This window comes from Lineus longissimus, chromosome 14, assembly GCF_910592395.1.
Source record: "Lineus longissimus chromosome 14, tnLinLong1.2, whole genome shotgun sequence".
Lineage (NCBI taxonomy): Eukaryota > Metazoa > Nemertea > Pilidiophora > Heteronemertea > Lineidae > Lineus > Lineus longissimus.
The window spans coordinates 15,015,450-15,037,554 of NC_088321.1; the positions used below are offsets into that span (position 1 = coordinate 15,015,450).

The 22,105-nt window shown below is 42.4% G+C and overlaps 2 protein-coding genes across 2 annotated transcripts in view; both read right to left on the bottom strand.

Moving 5' to 3' along the window:
• LOC135498743 (mothers against decapentaplegic homolog 6-like) overlaps window positions 1–8,127 on the bottom strand; it is a 39,903-nt gene extending 31,776 nt beyond the window's left edge. The window contains exons 1-3 of the mRNA XM_064789137.1: window positions 7,271–8,127; window positions 3,624–3,677; window positions 2,918–2,983 (exon numbers count right to left, since the gene is read on the bottom strand). Coding sequence (XP_064645207.1) covers window positions 2,918–2,983; window positions 3,624–3,677; window positions 7,271–7,667 — 517 coding nt within the window. The 5' untranslated portion in view covers window positions 7,668–8,127. The remainder of the gene's footprint in view (window positions 1–2,917; window positions 2,984–3,623; window positions 3,678–7,270) is intronic.
• Window positions 8,128–15,237: 7,110 nt separating this feature from the next.
• LOC135499249 (uncharacterized) lies at window positions 15,238–17,103 on the bottom strand. The gene is made up of 4 exons (XM_064789919.1): window positions 17,018–17,103; window positions 16,518–16,665; window positions 16,152–16,277; window positions 15,238–15,595 (listed from the first exon to the last, which is right to left on the bottom strand). Exons 1-4 carry the CDS (start codon window positions 17,095–17,097, stop codon window positions 15,428–15,430), a joined length of 522 nt encoding a protein of 173 aa, XP_064645989.1. The 5' UTR covers window positions 17,098–17,103; the 3' UTR covers window positions 15,238–15,427.
• Between the last annotated feature and the right edge of the window lie 5,002 nt (window positions 17,104–22,105).

Here is a 22,105-nt window from a genome sequence, read left to right on the forward strand (position 1 = left end):
ATGCAATGTTATGTAATACGTGACTACATTTCCTCAAAAGACCTTGCGGCTTAAGTAGGAAACCTGACCCTTCCACCCCCTCGAAATCTGAGTGAAACCTGATACTATTTACTTTTGAGCCCCACTGCCTTGACAAAACTTTGTCAATCTCATTTGAAGAGCTTCTTTACAACCGAATTCCCCCAAAAACCCCACACAATCTTGACACAATGCTCTGAAAAGGTACAGTCCCTTTACGAGCCTGCGTGTCACAAAGGTTGGGCTTGACTTATTGGGGAAAGAGGATTCCACACTGACAGAATCTGACATTTCTGAGAGCACCCTAGCCAAGAAATCTTCGAGTAGGCCTCTTCCCGATACCCTCATTCAATGCATACCACACCAAGCCACAAAGTTAGAGTTCTCTGTAAGCCTCACAGCATGTTTTCCTCAGCGCACAATGGCCACTCTCACATCAGAAACCAAGAAAAGACTGAAAACCCTCATGGTCTTCGATCCTTTCTGAAGGGGTAATTTAGGGGACCGTGTTACGTCAGAAGGTGGCGATTTGTCCAGTGTAAATGCCACAAGATCAATGCTCGTGGTTTGTTTTCTTACGGCGAGATTCAGTTTATTTAGGATGTGTCATTCTTCGACATCGGGCTTGTAAACGATCTACAAGCATGTCCCACACCAAATAAATGTCAACACAAATGTGAAGAGTTAACAAAACACCACTAGGAACACCAGGCTATATATAGCCTTGAAAGGGGCCTAACTCTCCAAGTCCTTAATAGAGAGGGTGTCCTTATTAGGGAGGTGTCCGCTAGGGGAGGTGCCAATGTAGACCCGACATTTGGTAACAAGCCTTATTCTCCAGTAGGCCTAAGGAAAGTTCGGGCAGCAACACTCAGTAGACATAAACATAATTACGTTCAAAACAAACGAATCAACAAACCAGCGACAAACATCACAGCAGCGTCTAGCAATGCGTGAAAACTTTCAGTTCAACGTAAAATACCCCGTTTTCCCACAGTCGTGAGAAATTCATTTGCTATTGATTGACCAATCAGTTCACACGTATGAAACAATTGTTGTTATTGTCTCAGAGGAACTGATTGGCTGATACTTTATAGTGGTTTGATTGGTTTCTTGTGGGTTCTGATTTCTTTGGTTTTTCCACAAGCTGCCGAAATTCGTGGTATGGAAGTCATGAAAATTAATTAACAGTAACAAAGAGAGACTGCCAGCACCCCTGAGACCCAACACTCAACCCCTAAGACCCCTAAGACCCCCACCCAATCAAAACTAACACGAACTGATCAGTAATAAAAACACTCTCTTTGATCTGTCTCACCTCTGAGGTGTTAATACTGCTAATTAATTCACAACTTTGTTTAATTAGGAAATAAGTAACGATGAGGACAATGACCCAATCGCGTTCTAAGATTGGTGTGAAAACAATTTGTCACCTCTAAAGACAACCCAAGACAATCTTCATCACTCACCAGACAGGAAATCTGGTGAAAATGAGGCTTAATTTTGCTTTCTACGCATGAAAACTGGTTGATCCTAGCAACACAGAGTGCCCCTCCCTCGAGAAACTCCATTATCTCACAAACGTCACACCCTGATAGGATACATTGGCTTCCCAATAGATGGTGCGATTTTCACCAGGATATCGAAATAGTGTCACTACTCAGACAAAATTGACATCTGGACAAAGAATCCTTTTTAAGCTGGATCAGTAGAAAATTGCACAGCAACTATGTTACCTATATGTACGATCCATGACCACTGCTGTCCCAAAACAAGAAATGGTGTTAATTACCAATATTTTTCAATCAACATAGCAACAAATATGTGCTGATCAGTGTATAATTGCTGAAAATAATAGCTCAAAACAGTTCGAATCAGGTTGCAAAATACACCAATCATTTTAAATTTTTACTCATCAAATTTTAGAAAAAAATTTCTTGGACACTGCCACCATCCACTTTTATCTTATCCATATATCTATGCCTGTGGTTACAACGAGAAATACTTATTACTGCATGAGTACCTTAGATAACCGCTTGGACAAATAAGGAGCCTGATAAATAGCCTAGCGGTCAACACTGCTGGCTACCACGCAATAGGGCCCAGGTTCGATCCGAGGGAGAGCCCGGGATTGTATTTCTGGATGAACCTGCAGGGGACTAAAAATCATGGCTCCCCACAGCAAAATCTGATGTAAAAACAAGGTCGCTTATCTCTTGTCTATACCAGGGCAAGCAAAAAATCTGCTTAGTGAGAAACAGGTGTCACTTTCATGGGACTCTTCCTCCAGCCAAAGATGGAGTCACGAATCGCTGCCGATGTGTTGTCCTGGCCTGAACGCTGTCCAATCCAAAGTGCAAAATGTCCAATCTTTGAAATCTATTTCCTGATTTTTTGGACAAGACTGCGAAAATTGCACAGAAACACTACCTTCCACTAAAAATGGCGATGGCTGAAGTCCTAACGAAAAATAGTGTGAACAGCGATCGTTTTTCAATTAACACTGCAACACACATTAGCTGATTACTGCATAATTGCTGTATAATTGCTGCATAATTGCTGGAAATAATAGCTCCATGCTGTTGAAATCAGGTTGCAAAATGGCGCAATCAGGAGAATCATCAAAATTTGTTTCAGGAACAACAATTTACCTTGACAATTCATCATTGCTTTCCATTTCGGCCAAATGTTTATAACCGTTTTTAGACTGTTTTTATGACGAAAAGTGTGAATCATCATTTTACAATCAGGGTTGCAACGAATATCGTATCATTGAATATATAATTGCAGTAAAATAAAAAATTTCTGTCTGACTGATGGAAAAAACCGCTCTGATGAAAACAGGCGACAGAAATTCACTCTCAAATAGTAACAAGTTTTACAAGAAGAGGGCGCTTACCTTGTATGGCACGGAGGTATGAAGGTGTTCCACCCGTTTCTGTGGAGATAGGCTCCTTCGGTGACTCTGCAAGAGAGAAATACGGATTATTTACACAATTTATAACTTTTTTTTATTCACAAGTAACAGAGATGTTTTACTATGCATCACCAGTGCTGGCTTACAGTAATTCATGTTCCTCATCTGGTTTAGAATGTATAAAATGCAACTTCTTACATAGCGCTTTACAATACAACATTCTCAAAGTGCTAAATTTATATTTATTCCCCAGCAGAATGAAACCTTTTCAGTAGAACTCGGATGAGCTGCTCAATCACCCTTACATCCCGAGTGTTTCTGACCGCTTCCCATTTATAGACCTATCTGGTGGAGTTCGTATGTAAGGCAAAGAGACAAGCCGGCCATGTGGATGGAACCGAGACCTCTTGAGCACCAGTCGGAGAACTGAGGCACTACACCACCTTCTGTCTTCAGTATGCAATACTAGGCAGATCAAACCTTGCAGGGAATTTAGCCCGGTGAATTCCAAATTACACTTTTTAACAGACGCAAGGGCAACAACAAAATTACTGTACTGGTTGGAAGTAACATTCTGCACAATGGACAACTTGTTCCAAGTTCAAGGTTGCTTTATGTACATTTCAGTACATTTTGTATGCTAAAACACTGAGCCACAATTGCTATGCTTTTGGCAACTTCGTCTTACCTTTCCGAGAAAAGTTTTCTAAATCCAAATCTGACATCGGTGGAGTGGGGGTGTCTGAAATTGTCGAGGAAAGACAGTATTTAGAATAAACTTCATCAACAAAGCAATTACAGCTTCACACATTCCTTATTCCTTCTTTATTTATGAAGTCAAACTCAGTTTGTTCAAAAATTTGAAAATTGAACTAGAATTTGAAAATATCTATGCTCAGATACGAACTGAATATGAATTCTAACATTTCTATTGTGTAGACAGAATATCCAAGTACTATAGTCTAGATACCAAGTTTCAGCAAACATGCATGCATGATAACTGCCTATGGCATTGTGTATGACTGCATTTCTATTTTCCTGGACCACCAGTGAATACGAACGGTATACCCCTTTAATATATATTAACAAAATCTTTTTCTAAACAGCCAAAAACAACTAAAAGGTTTTCTACACCAAGGCCACTCTCAGACTCAGTCAAAGGGTTAAAGAATTACAGACCAGTCCGCAGTGCATACAATGTATTGAATATACTGTGCGGGTTATTGACGAATCGCACTGAGTAGGTATCGAATTGAAAATGTAACGTTGTGCACCCTGAGTGGAGTTGAGTGGCGTGGCATATTCACATCATTGAAATGAATACTTCTGGACTGCTCTGTACAGTTTAGTGCTTGATGCAAATATGGCGGTTTTTTCAAAGCTTATTTTATCAGATACTCTGCATGTTTTTTCTGGTTTTAAGTGGTAATCCCAGCATTTTATTTGACCATGAAGTTCATTTTGTGTCCTTTTTTATAATTCTTGGTATTACACCTGAGATATGTAGGCATACATGTATATAAAGTTGCCTACTATAACCAATACCTAGTACTACTACACTTTATCTTGCCTAAGTATAACCGCAGAAATCTACCTATCAACTTTTCCATATCTCACACTATCAAACACAAAGTATGATAATGAACTAAATGCACCACACAAAATTCAATACCAGTTTTGTTTTCCTCTAAGCAATAGTGCATGTAGCCATTTGGGCTATACAAGCCAGTCATATTGTTTGGCACAAATGTCGACTGGCGCCAACCCCAACCATCCAAAGGTTTATCTCAGCTCTTTGGCGACAGTGCTCTGTCTGTCATTAAATGCACGCATGTATAGACCATAATACACTGACAGTTTAATGGCATTAACCCCTTAAGTGCTGGGGTTTCCAAAAATGGTCGAAAATGTTCAATTCACCCTATTCAACAAATGAATGGTACCATCAGGTAGTCCTCATCGAGAGCTTTCCAATAAATGGTGAAACTGAAAGTGCTCTTTCAAATGATTTCTTCAGAAAGTGTTCATTGAGAGCATTCTTATGAATGGTCAGGTCAAAAGGGTCTGATATCCCGATCCACGCTTGTCTACTTGTGAACCCTCTGGCCTACCCTTACTTGAAGATTTCATCTCTTTTCAATTATTTTTATATAAAGCCATCACTGATTTGGGTCGGACAAGTTCCCGGTAACTCATGCAGACTCAAGGTTACACGGTGGGTAACACATGCCCCCCTCAGGTCTCTAAGCTCAGGCAAACCTAACAAAATGGTTAGACACGATCTTGAGAAATTCCCTACTCCAATTAGAGCCATGATTGAAGTGGGTCTGACCCAGTTCTTCTGGCTTACATGTAGATTCAACACCACGTGTAAATATTGACCAAGACAAAATGACATTAAAATGATTTTTAAATCTACCCCTCGTTGTCACGTCTTGACCTCTGCAAGATCTCTATAAACGAAAAATGACTTTCTGCTTGGTTGTATTTACCATTTATTGTGTATAATATTTGGTAGATCGAGCACTGGTGCGACATCGGCTCAGAGAAGACGTTTGAATGCTGATTACAGTGAAACTTCCCTAAGCGGACACCTCTATGTTAAGGACAACCTCTCTATAAAGGACAACCTCTCTATTAAGGACACTAGTTTTGGTCCCAAATTGGATGTTTCCATTCAATTTGACCTCTCTAATCAAGATACCTCTCTATTAAGGACAGCACTGGTCAGTCATGAGGGTGTCCTTATAGAGAGGTTCTACTGTAGCACAGTTGATATTCAAGATGATCTGCGTGTGTGCAACACAAGGTAGGGTGGTCACTAGTTTAGCGACCTCTACATGTGTTCTAGAAAAACTTAGGTCTATATCAGGGTTTTTGAACACGAGTTGATTTTCACATATAATAATAACGACCTCATCTGCCCTGATCACATGTCGAGTGTACATCAAAGGGTCACCGGCCAGTCCCTACTGAAAAGCCGATTACTGTATCAATTAAAGGCCCCGCTAAATTCTGATTACTTAAGGCATTTCACTAGTAAAACAAACCAAGTTATCAAGTCTTTCAAACCAAGTGCAATTTTCGCATTAACAGGAGTAATAATTTGTCATTATTCCACTGTCCCAGTGGGAATCAGTAACCTGTGAAAAATTGGACTGAAATGTATCCAGATCGCTATAATATTATCTCGGGGTTTAGTTTATCAAATGATTTTGATATAATTGCGTGGTTTGTTTTGAATTTGTGTGTACAATGTAAAACACAATGCATTCGCGTGTACATTTGATTGTAAAGAGTAGCATTCCTGCAAGTCTTATAAGTGAAAAAAAGACTCCAGAAAAGATTGCATATTCAAATGTCGTTGACAAAACAATGGGTTGTTACTTCTGGACAGTACAGCACCAACTTTCACAAACATTACTTCTTTATCGTCAATACAAAAGTCGTCACAAAAAGGGATGTAACTTTTAAACAGCACTGTAGTCTAAATACATGTACACAGCAAAAGGGTACAATCCACAACACCTTTCCCAAGCTCATACCAAAACAAAATAACATCCCTTTATTGTTAAAGGAACCACAGGCAAACCACACCATAAGAAGCACCAGATAAAGTCAAAACATGGTCTTAAGTTTCATAAAATACACAAAAATCATTTGCAATATTTAAAAAACAATTGCACCATTAAAACTAACAGACCATGCTCTAATTACTGACAGTTTTAATTTTAAAATAGCATTTTCCTTAATTGAGAAATATCAATTTGAAAAGTGGTCAAATTTCGCCGGTCACAGAATTCTGCAGGAGCAGAAAAGATGGCCTCTGTGTATTGAGTGAGAGTACACATTGTACACGCATAGTAGAAATTCTTTTTCAAAGCAAATTGAGGGCAAAGAGCTCGGAATACACAAACTTTTAACACCAGCGCGTGCTTTGAACGTTGTTTGCCAATTTGGCTCATAGTAAAATGGAAGAATTTCACCATAAGCACGTAGTACTCACAGCTGACGGGATGTGTTGTGTTTATTTGTGAATTTTATGAATGAATGAAAGTTCCAAGCCATGTGCGTTTGTTTTTGATTTACAACTCAAAATGTTGTGATGGTTTTTGACAATTTTCAAGAAATGCGTCCTCTTAGCCGTCGCTTGCTCAGTTAAAAGATCTATAAATATTGAATTCAAACCTGTATCATATGTTAACAAATAAAATTAAAGTTGAATCGAAAAGGCTGACATAAATGGAGAGGATTATAAACACAAAGATGGATGTAAAATTTCTGAACGAAGAATGTGTAGCTTCAAAAGCAAACAAAATGTTAACCCCTCCTTACCTATTTCCATAATAAGACTATAATGATACGGATTGCAGCATATATGTCCCTGTTCAGCTTTAGTACACCATATCAGCTTCCCAACGTCTTGTTTTCGGGCTAAATTCCGCCACCGAAAAACCTCGCACATCAAAAGATGCGGCTCAACAGAGCGGCGTCCAATCTTCATCTCCTGTTTCGGCATGAGGACGCAATCGGTAACCTCACCCCCACGTCCCTCTATACTATTCAATAAAATTTCCAACTGGTGTTCTTTTAATCTCTTAAGCATCGAGTGAAGCGTCGATTTTAATTCTTGGTCTTCTTCTTTTTCGTTTTCAATTTCACTCCTGGCTTCATCATGGACCCTCAACCGCCAAAGCTTTTTCGAGAGAATAGTGCGTTTGGACCGAAACATAGACCATTAAAAATAACCTTTATCCGGAGGTTTTCGGCCCCAAAACATATCCTCGTAAAGCTGATATACTCTGTATTCCAAATATACAAAGAAAACCGAAAATAACTCCACAAATTTTGAGACAAATTGAATAAAGTGGAACGCTATCCGTATATTTACGCACAGAAATCTAACTCATGAACTGCTCTTTGCGATGTGGTATTGCGGAGTGTGTACAAATACACTAAAAGCCGTATGGCTCCAGCAGTATGGAGATAAGCGGACCTAAACACTGCACTGGCGCTTGCAAATATCCTGGAATTTTTCCTACTAAATGGCGAAGTTTTGCTGAAATTTTTACATGTATCCAATAGTTTATGTATATACTCCAATTGTGCTTGTTGACATGGTAATCCGCCTCTCCGTTTTGGAGATATTAGATGATTTCTGTCAAAATTCCTGACAGCAGCACCGACACCAGTCTAGACCATAGTATACCTGATAGGCTGTAATGCTTACTGAAAGACCGGTCCATTATTCATGGGGGTGGCGGGCTGTCACAACACACGAACAAGGGTTTCGCGTAACGGGGTAGAGTTTTTAAAGCAGTTGTCGCAAGGGGTGTTGTTTTACACGAATTTTTGACAGCATGGAAACATTTCGTTAGCTGTCAATGAGGAAATGGACAAGTCAGATTTGAAGACACTCACAACCAAACACCCCTTAATTTGGACGCTTTGCATAAATAATGACAGAACCTAAACACGCTAAAACCCCTGCAATAGAACCACTACGCTGATTGGCTAATTAAGCCCACGTGACTGGTCTAGACATTTTGGCGCGGTAGGCATTTTCTGAGTCTCCGGGTACAAATCCCAAATCGCACAAAACATATTCAAGAAAATGCGAAACTTTCGAAGAAAAGTTTAGAAAATGCAACCCCTCTTCCAGAATTTCCAAAACTTCTCTAACTCTGTGAGTTATTTGCGGGTTTTGCGCGCCCCACTGTGCGCTCCGAACCTAAATGCTTTCCAGTTGAATTGCCATGTTTCGAACACCATCAAAACGACCATAAAACGCGACGACAATGGCAGAAATTGCTCGGGGCAAAATTGTCAATGCTATCTAGAAATCTTGGCCCGTCCTTCCTATACATTGTGGCACATTGTCCACGAGAATAAACCAACGGAGTAATGCATTGGCGTCGGATTTCGTATGGCGCTGGTGCACACTAGCGTATCTCTGTCATCTAGCCCGCTCAGAATTAACCCATTACGACCTATTCCCAGGGAAGGGCCGGATTTGGTACTGAGGCCCGAAAACCCAACTATTGTCCCTGACATACCATATGCCTGAGCGCTCTATGTCGACACATCGCCAATATCGGCGGTGAACATCAGGCCTATAAAGTATCCTATGGATTTACGCACAAACGACAGCATGAAGCGCTCCATCCTGACGTAACCAGTGATTGACAATATACTCCCCCTCTCGATATTTCATACGAGGTTCGTCAGTTTTGCGGGCATTCTCCAAAACAGACTGATTGACAACATGATTGTCTTCACAGTTGCAGACACAGAGTTGGTGGCAGTGACCAACTAATCTTATGTTTGGCAGGATCAATTGCTAATTAAACAATGCTAATTAACTAATTATAATTAATCACAATGAAAACTGACAGCGCAACGTCCCGCACACCAACAGAAAGTATGATTGACAACGTTCAGACGGAACGATCGTCTTAACAAGATGGCTGCCGTGGCGACCATATTGGAAAAGTGACCGTATTTATAGCCGCCATTTTGGTAAAAACTGGAATAGTTTGACAGCACTCCACCATTCGTACTCGCACCAGAATCTCATCTATTCTACATCTTCGGTTATGCGACTTAAACCGAGGTTCCTTGTTTCTTTTTAAGTTAATCCCATTAAAAATTGTCACGTAAAGTCTACACGAGGAATTCCGTAGTGACGCACTTCCGCTTTGCTCCTTCTGGAGTGGCTCCGTGCGGCGGCGTCTCTCCAAACGCCACGATAAATTCAGGAGGTGCGGCGGCTTTCATTTCAAAGCAGCAGCGCCGGCAACGTCATGGAAATAACTCTGAATTTTATTCAAATTTTAACCGTTTTCAAACTATTTGATTATGATAAGCAAATTAACACGACAATACTATTTTGCGTTTTGGTGACTTTATATCAGTATTTGCGCGTGCCTTCCAATAACTGCGACATATTTTCCTGACAGGAATAATAACATTAAATATATTCTGCCGCCGGACAATCAAGGCGCCAAAGTCGCTGACACCTGTCTCCTGTCCCAACGAGATATGTATATATATATATCCCAAATATCCAATGCCTCGCCCCAGGCCATTTTTCCGCAACATACGTATTTGAAATATGCATAGTGATATCCCCAATAGTCCCTTGGGACGAGAATTTGAGAACGCCATTGTTACTGCATTTTTTCCCGCGTTAATTTTATTTTCGATGGCGCCAATATCGTCTGCCGATTTCAATATTAATTGAATGTATATTTCATCGATTCCTTTTTTCTGCAGACAGTTTTCAATCAACACAAATACCGAAATAACAAATATAGTATCGGTTTCCACCAGCAAAGGCAAGGAATTCGCGCCGACCCCACCGAAACAAACAATCTCGTAGTGCCTTCAAATCATATCAGATTTAGGAGCTTTTTTCACTCCTTGCCATTTTCACCAGGGACCGCTGATACATGAGAACCAATGTATACTCTGGTCCTTGTGAGAGTACATTCCGGACGCAGTCTTGACAGTGAGAGTGCGTATACGGTGTGCACTCACGTCAACTGACTTGACGCAATTGCAGTACACTCCGGACGCAGTGGACCGGCCTCGTCCCTCAACCTGAGGTGACGCGATGGACTGCCTCGGAGTCTAAAATGTCGCAGCGAGAGGGAATGGCCGGCCGGGACAAGATTATTGTACTCGAGTTTATAAAAGAAAATATTGAACAAATCTCATCAAATATGCAACAGATGGGCCGTAGCAATCATACGCAACAGTGGCCTGGGATAGGCCCGAACGCACCAGTAGTTTTCCCGGGAGTTTCAGGCGTACGTGTTCCGACCAAAGATGACATCGGGATATTTGGCGCCTAAATTTCTCTCTTTCCCGCACATTCCATTTCAGAATTAAAATCATTTCACTGTCATGAAAACTGTTCGATCAATGCAACTTTCAACTCTTTGGGATTTAATAGAAAATATGTACACAAAAATACGTATTGTCCGGTCTAAAACTGATTTTATCATGTCGCAATCTGTTAACACGATAAATCATTTTGTGATTGTTGTGAGAACATTGTTGATTATTGTTAATGTCGCGTCCAACAATCAAGACATGGACCAGCCGGTATGGTATGAACCAGAGATCTCGTGATAAAACGCCTACACGTAGTCCCAGAAGCTGCGCCAGGCTGGTGTACACTCCGAGCGTCATCCAAATTGGATCTCCTTATGGGTGAGGGACGAGGCCGGTCCAGTGCGTCAGTAGTGCAGACCCATGGGACTCTTTCGTTTTTCTCAGGAATCAAGTATATAAAGAACTCCCGCAAACACACTCACAGCGACTTGTGATAAATATCGCCGCTGCGACGAGCGATAAAACAACTTCTTGTCTGCGGGTAAAATCAGTCATCGAGGTGATTGTCCATCCTTGCGAATGTGCATGGGTGTATGCGCATGACGTTGTCTGTCCGTCCGCTAGCAGCGCACGCTGGATGTACACTCCGGACACAGTGGACCGGCATCGTCCTGTCGTCATGACGACCAAGATGACGAAATCTAGCTTGGCGCTGTTCCGATATACCAGTCTGGATATACTCTCGGTATTTCAAAACAAGCCTATGGGCATGGGCGTGGGTAGTTGGTCGCTGTTATCCCCGCAACGGCGCGGCCATGGTGCCAGGAACACCTGCGAAATGCCTTTCGAATTTCATTGGAAGTGAAACAGCTGGACAAACTATTAAGTTTGCTGTGTCATCACCTTGGCGCCGAAACGGATTGTTGGACTGAGCGGAGCAGCCGACAAAAGTAGATGGGATGTCAAAGCCTGTCAACTCGGATAACGTCAAGGGTGAAGACCTAAGTCCCTTATGTGGGAGAGCGACCCTCCATGAACGCGCATCATTGTTACCAATGCGTTCCATTCTCCAAACCAGACACGATATTCACGTATTTTCTCTCTGCCAGTGTTGGCCTTCAGGTCCGGTGTACTGTTACATAATGAATAAGAACAAATCACGACCTCGCCCAAGGAACCTTATAGATCACGTAAATCCATGCATTGTAATGCAGAAATCAAGTCTGAATACGAGGGTTCAACATGGACCTCGGCCCCTAGGTACATTTAGTCAATAGATATCATTGTATCAATATATTGCAAGATGAATAAATTAACCGCGGGACGAGGTCGAGCAACACTACAATACGGCGCCACTGACTCCCAGATGTCCGAAACAAAAAGTACAATTTGCAAAAATTAGCAAGTGCCGCGTCGGGATGCAGACCTCGTGTAGCCAAGCCATTCAGAATCATGCAAATTATTCAACGAATCATGTATATTTAAATTCCTTTGTAAGGAATTCATGAATAAACAAATGTTTGTCATTTTGACCCCAGGTCGATCCAGGGTGGTGTATAAACCCAAGGAGAACCTTGACAAACCTCACAGATCGAACTGACTATGACAACGGGGTAATGTGATGACATGGGGTCACGTGATTTCATCCCAATGGTCATTACAAAACCCAACCTCCATGGAATGGCTCAACCTGTGAACCATTCTCCAAGCAGACATAATATTCAAGACATCATACATGGGACCGCCTCGTCACACGACTAGTATCACTGGGTTGGAGTATGGCTTGTGAATCTACAAAAATGTCCCATTCCGAATTCCCGGCGCTGGTTGTCAGTCGCTTAATTTCTTCTCGAGAATGACCTCAGGCAAGTGCGAACAAAACGCATTTACTCATCATGATTACCAGAGCCGAAGGGGCCAATCCATCCCAGAACATCCAGAGTCAGTCGTATCCTCCTCCCCTACGTAAGCTCGGTCGTCTGAGCTTCAGGATGGGCCCAATTCGGCGATTCCGGGATTCGATTTCTATGTCACTGGATTTTAGTGTATATGATTTTCACTGATGTTGATCCCCTCAGTGCCTCTGCTCCTGTTCATGTCTATAAAACCACTAATTTTAGGCGCCACGAAGACCAGAATGGCGCAATTGGCGCGCGTGCAGGCGCCATTGTGGCACGCGACAAGCCAGTCCATCGGCCATGCGGAAAATCATTAAAAACATAGGCCTATCGGGCAGCAGCTGGCGGAAGGGTAAAAAATGCTGCAAGGTGGCGTTATACTAGCAGGGGGAGGGGAATTACAAGATGATTATGTTGAAACAATAAGGTTATGAGCCCAATGCGCAGCTGTTCGCTTGGCGTTTGTTGCCCCCCGCAGAGTTGTCGTCTGCAAGTCGTGGAGATTGTGCCGGTTACTGTCCAAATAGGAGCCGCATGACCGTCCCGCCCTATGTTGGAGCAATTTTGCACGACAGGAGACCATTGACTTGCAGAGGCCCAGGAGGCGACGGCAGCCGATGTCCAGCAGGGCCTAGTCCGATTGTTGCGAGTACGATTGTACTCAGTAACCCCATGCACCCAGCCAACTGATAATGACCAGAACATCCGATCAAATATTCCTAATTTGATTAATTGTCTTTTCCAAGCACGATTATTCTGATATAACCAACCGTCCATGTCAGCCGCCATGCCGTCTGTGCGGCGATGGTCTGTCTCCATCGTTCCGTGTTTATTTGCTTGAGGCAGTGACCAAAACAATGGCAACCGGTTGCGGGCTTTGGCAAGATCTATCAGTAGGCTTTCTGTTACATCGACCCCCGATGACATGTCCAGAATTCCGAGAAGGGTCGCACGGAAGGCAATGTCAAACCGCCTTTAAGACAACGCTGGTAAAACTACTCGCCTTATCCAGGTACAAAAAGACGCAATCTCGGCGAACAGCGATTAGATCCTGCCCCATTGTGTTTCTCCTCACCAGGGTGTTGTTTTTGTAATCACCATGACGACCTGGCGTGATTACACCGAGAAAAGAGACCAGGAAACCCTAGAAGACAGCTCGTCGGCGCCATTTTAATTATCTCTCGTCTGTTGTTCTATTGTCTTCTAAGCAGATGACACTTTCGAATCACGTGACATTGAGCAGACGACATTAAATTGACACCTCGTTGGCGCGTCTTTTGTCTTCAGGTGTCGTACATTGCACTTTCTTCATCCCAGGGGGCACCGTGAGATGCAATGACATTGATGGAGATTAGGATTAGCATTAAAGTGTTCTTATCCAGATATGTTGATATCACTCGAGGTGTATTTATACTCTGAACACAGGGGTGTCTTCGCCCCTCCCCTATGAGTCAGTACGAATATGATGACGAAACTAGGCAGCCTGGGGAGACTAATTTTGTGGGCTGTGGAAATGAATTTCACTTTCTAAAAAAAAACGCATAAAAGTAACCTCACCAAGATCACGGAGATTTTGCGGTACCATTCATTTCAAATTGGTCATCATTGATAGCTATCCCAAGGCTGTACATAGTGCTGCTATCTGCAGGAAATCTGAGGAACTGAAATGAGTGAGCCCGTACGTTCAATCTTGACACTAGAGGCGCTGATTTCGTTACCCTGTGTTGCGTGGGGGGGGGGCGACAAAATTATTATACATGTATTTCATCTATGTCCCCGTATTGTAAATGCTGAGGGACATGAAGGGAGACCCCCACAGGACTGACGATGGAACATCTTGTGAGGTTGGAAGACCTTTTCACAACCAAAAAATACCAAGTTTTTCTGGCAAGACCCAAAGTTATAGTATTAGTATATTAGTATATCTGCTTGGAGCTTTTGATACTACATGTATAATGCCCGCGTGGAGTGTGGAGTCGTTTTATTTCGTCCCCGGCGGCCGAGTTGGGCGTGATCTGGAGTTGGACCCCGAGCGGATCAGTATATACGGAAGCCCAGAAGGCTCGTGTTCTGGAGTACAGTCATTCCAGAAAGTAAACGTCCACGAGCTAACATGCATGCATAAGACCCCTTACGGCCAAGTTAGAAAACACAAGCGCCCGACCACCAAACGACCAACTGCACTTGAAACATGATAGACACCAAGCGACTGATAGTCGAGGACATTCTGCTTGGAGAATGAGAAGATGGCGATCAATTCAAGCAGGGACGGCCGACTTCGTCAATAAATAGAGTCCCGGTCGCGGTCCTGCGCGAGGAGGAGGATCCGATTGCTGTCCACTAATAATGGGGAGTTTCGCAAAGCCCCCGAAACGTCCACGAGAACACCTATCCCTTTGTTCGACATCGTCATCTTAATCGTGGGGTCGAACTATGAGATAGGCGATCACGTTGGCGTTTCGTGGAATCTTGCGAAGACTTTGAATACAGTATGTACATGTATAATGATTTCTACGATTGCCGAGGCATTCGAAAGAGAGAAAAAAAACGAGCTACGCATTTTAACGATACCGTGCCTATTTTTATTGGAATGAGTAGACCAAGAAACAAAAAGTTCGAAATTAGTTACAAATCTAACCTCTACATCCGGGCACTACTTTGATTAGCAAGTCAACATGACTGCACGGTAGAGCACCGGAAGTGGGGGTGCGCTTTGACCCCTGGGAATAGAGGTTGGTAACAAATCAACCTCGGTCTATCCCTGGACCTGTTGAGCAAGCTTGACAATATCTTCAAACAAACCGGTGAGGGCGCTTTTCAGGGCGTCTTCGGGAGAGCCTTTGGTGGCGGACCGGCTCAACCCAGTCAGAGGGTCTGAGACACGAGCCTTGCATTTCCTTTCGGGGACGACAGTGTCAACAACCTGAAGAAAAATGAGAATCGAAAATGCGAATCCGAAGTTATAAAAGGGACAACTTGGGCATGAGATATCAGCATTAGTGTGATACCACAACTTTATGGTGCGTGGCAAGTAGTATATTATCCTGCTGGCCAGGTAAATCCCACGCCAGTTGTGTCTTTAAAGCTAGCAAAAGGCGCTTTGTAGTGAGATGAGTGTTATACTGACAAGCCGGCAGGGGCTGCTGCAATCGCATCCAGAGCATGGATCCATAGCAGCTGATGCTGTGAACACCGTTGCCAAGAACTGTCGAGGACCAAGTGTGAAGCACCAACACGGTCCATGGAGAGGTCAAAAGATAAGGAAGTAAGTCACAGAGAACATGGAGCAGGAGAAACTGAATCGCGTTTGGTTTTGCGATAAATGTATTCTTCGTATACAGCGGAAACAGGTTTGAAGTACCGTGAGCTTGGAAAGACCCCTATCGGCGCCTTCGTGCAACTTAATCTGCTTTCCTGGCATCCGTTTATCATTTCCTTTCACTGGCCTAATGAAAGGTGAAAACAGAGAAGGTTCTTACCGTGTCGACTACATCACTGATGGTGTTCCAAACTGACCCTAACCAGCGTTTTTCCTCCCTTTTACCCAATGACAGTGTGCACGCGTCAAGGTGGTAGTTGACGTAACCATAATTTGGGATGTTAATCTGTAAAGAAGGACGCATATAAAGAAACCTCCAAGTATCGCCATCGGTAACGGTTGCTAGCGATAGACTTCGAAGCTAATGCTAGCTATCCTCTATAGAAAATGTAATGAGATCTTACGCGCCAGACAGCATTTTACACCTGTGGTCCTTCCCGTAAATGCGTAGTGATACAATACTTCAGATAGAACTTATTTTTTATCTTCCCTTAAAGCGACATCTATTGACATGCTATGTACTTACGTCGCCATCGTGATCACTGACAAAAGACAAGACAGTTGCAACGGCACTTCCGATAAACTTGCCGGAATCTTGGACGACAGATTGGAGGTAGGGTAGGGACGAGGATAAGGTCGAGATGGCAGCGTTAGAAAGGCTGCTGAGCACGTCTCTACAAAAACAGAAACGACATTTCATGCAGTTAGGGTATGGGAGCCAGGTTAGCCAGATTGAGTTAGACGGAGATCCAATAGGTGTCACTATTGTCAAGCTACTGTGAGATGTGAGAGAACCCTATTGGTGGCTTTGTGTAACTTTATCTTGCCTAGCTGTTGCCTATATTGTCCCTTTAATAGGCAAGTTAGAGCTAGCACGAGCACCGATCGAACATCGGACTACCCTGGATTCTGCTCACAATCCCCCTTTAAGTATGACGTGGTGAGTAACTGAAGAATATTACCCGTCATAAATCGAGTTGTCTATTTACGAGTTATTCATTTATGGTATATTGAAAGTCAACTTACTTCCTTTCGGGCGTGAGGACAACAGCACCGGAGCAGTAATTGACGGCCAAGGCCAGGGCCAGGACGCCTGAAACACACATAACGGGCTGTGAAACCAGTGAAAGCATTTAGCAATAGGCAACGCATCAGTACCAGTGGACCCTTTGGTCTGCAAGATTTTGCCTGGAAAAACCAGTGATGTCTTCGAGGCCGAATTATTCCGTAAAGGGGCCACTTGTGCAGGAGATATGTTGGTTTTTCCTACAAAAACACTTCCAGCAGGACCGTGACCTCTCCAAACAAACGGTATAATGGAAAAATCACTGAACTACACTAAACAATGCACTATAGTACGGGGTGCAACCAGGAGCCTGGCTGAAATTATCTAAACCCACATCCAAAAATGCTTGCAACGCTGGTGAAAATCATCATCAGAGATCAGCATCAGTGGAAACTACAATTGGCGGCGAATGGTGGCAGGCTCAGGCCTCTTACGAAAAAGATCTTGGATTCACTGAAATGCTGTAAGCTCACCATGGTGAATTGAAATGGTGTTGACTTACCCGCAAGTTTGCTGAAAAACATGATTGCGCTTGAGTTTCAATCGAAATACATCACCTGGCTTTGATCAGTTCCTTTTGAGTTGAATTCAGCTTACATTACGTCACGATTAATTGCTTATCGTGTGACCTCATGCTGTATGTGATTGCGTCACGGTTTGATACTAATATTTGCTTTTTAAGGTGAAGCAAATGATAAAAGTCTGAGCATTATGGATAAGACCAAAAGTCATAGTGTTATTTTCACACCATGCAAATATATTTATCAAATTCCTCCATTATTTTACCAAGTTGTCAAAATGATACCTCCCATCCTGAGATACAGGTTTTTGACACTCATATCGAGAGGCGGAGTATGTTGAAAACAACTGGTGCCAGGATGATGTTGGACTGATCTAAGAGGAATGATAGGCCAGGGTGAGCCCAGTGTGCCCCTTCTTGTGCAGAAAACAAGGGGCTAGTGTCAAGAGCGAGTCACGTGTTCTATATCTGGATCTGATTGCTTTATCGTTGCGCCAAAAGTGGAAAAAGGCCGTAGACTTTTTTTTCAATATGGCGAATTCCCAGATTAAACCTATTTTAGGGTAAACGTTTGCAGTTCACGCACCTGTAATTTGAAGCTATGGGCGGTTATTTCCGCATTAAATGATGTCCTAAAACGCGTCTTTATAACTGGCAACTCGTGTGTGTGTGGAGCAACCCGTGCGTACAGAGCAAAACGCGCGTATCTAACTCGCGACCCCTACAAAGAACATAACGCGAATGAATAACTACTGTCGCATAAACGTGCCGTCGGATAACTAGTGTCGGATAACTAGTGTCGGATAAGTGCTGTCGGATAACTGCTGTCGCATATAAGGTTCCTCAGCCTCCCGCATCGCGGCGCTCTTGTGTCTTGATGATTATTGTTTTTGCTCTAAGCGACATACGATTTACCAATTGGTAACTGTAATGTAGTAGGCGCACTTCAAATGGCCTTGCTTTTGCACTTAGCAGACCGTGTTAAGCGCGTTCTCGTTGAGGTGGAAATATGTATAGAACGACAGGTAAATTTAGAGGAATCTGTGATTGCATATTTCAGCACAGTCTCTAGCCAAAGATTCAACCATGAAAATCACAGATTCCTCTAAATTTACCTGTCGTTCTATACATATTTCCACCTCAACGAGAACGCGCTTAACACGGTCTGCTAAGTGCAAAAGCAAGGCCATTTGAAGTGCGCCTACTACATCACAGTTACCAATTGGTAAATCGTATGTCGCTTAGAGCAAAAACAATAATCATCAAGACACAAGAGCGCCGCGATGCGGGAGGCTGAGGAACCTTATATGCGACAGCAGTTATCCGACAGCACTTATCCGACACTAGTTATCCGACGGCACGTTTATGCGACAGTAGTTATACATTCGGGTTATGTTCTTTGTAGGGGTCGCGAGTTTAGATACGCGCGTTTTGCTCTGTACGCACGGGTTGCTCTACACACACACACACACACGAGTTGCCAGTTATAAAGACGCGTTTTAGGACCATTTAATGCGGAAATAACCGCCCATATGAAGCTAGTATAGCCTGTGTTATATAGGGGCAGCACCCTCGACCTATTTTCTGAGACCATGGGTTGGTTGTGATAGGTTGGTCTTTCAGGTGATGATGTACTCTTAACTTGTCCTTTGATAGAGAATATGTCGCTACATTCTGCAGAAGTCCTAATTCCTATAGCGCAGGGCCAAAACTAGTTTATTTAAAGAAAGTTCGGCCCGGTAAAAATAAGCTAGCCGTCATGTGAAAATTTTCTTGGGACTTGGGTCAGTTCAACTGGTTTGGTATAGGAGGCAGCACCTTCTGGGCCTAGACTGAGACAACTCGAGGTGGTTGTGACTTGGTAACTTGGTTCCTTATTTGTGATTGTTTCATATAGAATATGTCGCCGCCTGTAGAAGACCATTCTATTAAAGTGCAGGGTCATAATTAGTTTATTTAAAGAAAGTTACATTCGGCCCGGTGAAAATAGGCTGGCCGTCATGCAAAAATTTCCCCTGAATATGTCCCACCTTTTGTTGAGTCTGCATTCCTAGTGCAGGGCCATATTAGTTGATTCACATTTGGCCCGGTGAAGTAGGCTAGCTGTCGTGTAGAAATACAGCACCTCTTCACAGGTTGGGTGGAAGACACGTCACATCATTGTCACATCCATGTCACAATGGATGATATGAATAAAGACCAGCAAATGCTTTTACTTCAATTTTGTACACGAAGGCCTGGTGTAAATGTACATGGAGTTTTAGATAAAAGCATTTGCTAGTCTTTATTCATATCACCCATTCTCTCCCCAACAGCAACAGGCAGGTAAGCATTTGAAACTAGCTTTTGTGCCTGCTGGAGAGGGTTTATCAAAAACTCCAGGATGTCCTACGCATTGTTTTGAGAATGCCCCCTTTCCTCCCCTGGGTCCATTGTCTACCAACTTTGTTGATTTTCAAAAGGCCTTTATTTGGTAGCTAAACCTGAGGAAGGGACTTGAACAACTGTGTTGAGGACCTCATTACCAAAAAGACTTGCTGTAATGATGAGGACTCCTGGGCGATTTTACAGTACAAACAGAGACAAGGACTATAGTATATTTTGCACATAACTGTTTGATATCATATCACTGATACGTTTGCCAATTAGTCCAATAGACACTGGTAAGAAAATACATTTCAAATTAGCACAATATACAGGGTGTTCAAAAAACAATGTCCTATAAGTGGTTTTACACCAGAGTTCATGTTTCCATATTTCACTTCTAGGCAATTTAGGTCACACAAATACAGGAAATAAAATTTAATACGTGATCCAAATTTTCAAGTCTGCTCCATAGCTGATACTAAAATGTTTATAAGGTGAAGTAAATTTCACATTGAGTAGTCGACAATCGGACTTGAATGTTGGAAAGACAAGTCTAAAAGAATTTTTGCACAAAATTCAAATGGAATGCACATTTCAGAACACGATAGCAAGGGCAAAAGAAGCCTCAATATCATTAGACTTGGAATGAAAGAAAATGGAATCAGTTAAGTAAGAAATAGCCTTGGTACAATTATAAAGTGGTTTTCATATCGTAATTTCCTTTCGTTTCCAACTTTTGGTTAATATTCTACCTCCGATTTCGAAAAGGAGTATAGTAGTCTTTCTCTGTGTCAACTGAAGACGGTCAACTATATGACACAGGCTACCCAGGGCTGTGTAACATTACTATTTGTTATCACACTTTTACAGATCAGTGACAAGAGGTAAGCCAAATACCTTGGGCCAGATCTGTCTGAACAGCACTTTATCCTGTGAGTGCATTTAGTGTACTTGAAGCCGTTTTAAACAAAGCAGGGACTATAATTGTACCACTTTACCTTACGTGGTATGGATCATACTTTGGTCTGTGCACCGCCTGTTATGTCACATTAAGCAGGGACTATAATTGTACCAATTTACCTTACGTGGTATGGACCATACTTTGGTCTGCGCAACGCCTGTTATGACACATTAAGCAGGGACTATAATTGTACCACTTTACCTTACGTGGTATGGATCATACTTTGGTCTGCGCAACGCCTGTTATGACACATTAAGAATTGAAAATGTCAAAATTAAACTCGCCTTCTCTAGAAATAGAACCTGAAGCTATGAGAGTATACAATAATGTATTTGAAGAGTTCTGTGGGATCTGCACTACAGCTGATGGATGCCTACAGCTACGTGCGAACAGTTATGGCCAAGTTTCACGTGTTGTGCATCAGGCGTTACACGTGAACAGAAGGAAAACCTAGAACTATATGTAAGCTCAAGGCCAAGTTTACATACAGGTCATGTTTTGTGCAACACGGGTCAAACGTGAATTGATAAAATGTGACTCGCTCTACCAAAACTAGGCGCTTGTCGCATCTGAACTCGACAGGTTGATACGGACTTGTTGTTCATTTCCCTATTGTAGACCTTTTGTGAAATCTATTACAAACTGATTTGGTCACATTTCACAAAAGGTCTACAATAGGGAAATGAACAACAAGTCCGTATCAACCTGTCAAGTTCAGATGCGACAAGCGCCTAGTTTTGGTAGAGCGGGTCACAAATGCTTACAGCTTTATCTACACCTAAGGCTGAGTTTACATACAGGTCATGTGTTAAGTGTAACAGGTCAAACGTGAACTGAAGGAATACCTAAAACTATATGTAAGCCTAAGGTCAGTTTACATACAGGTCATGCGTTAAGTGTAAAAGGTCAAATGTGAACTGAAGGAATACCTAAAACTATATGTAAGCCTAAGGTCAGTTTACATACAGGTCATGCATTACACATCATGGGTGACATGTGACTTATACATAAACTTAATTATGCACTCTCGAACTATCAATAAAACTTCTAAACTTAAACGAGATCGTAATTTTTCAATAATGCTTTATCACAATTTCATGGCAGTTTTTAAAAAGACATAATTTGCAACAAACCCACACTGCACATCATTTTTGGAAACGTAAATGGTCACCTAGTAGACATACTAATTAACTAACTAAT

Coding starts and splice junctions, on each gene's coding strand:
- LOC135499249 (XM_064789919.1), bottom strand. CDS start 17,097: ATGTGTGTTTCAGGCGTCCTGGCCCTGGCCTTGGCCGTCAATTACTGC. Junction 16,278..16,517: donor TCAGTGATCACGATGGCGAC/GTAAGTACATAG, acceptor CCTTCTTTACAG/ATTAACATCCCAAATTATGG. Junction 15,596..16,151: donor TCAGTGATGTAGTCGACACG/GTAAGAACCTTC, acceptor ATTTTTCTTCAG/GTTGTTGACACTGTCGTCCC.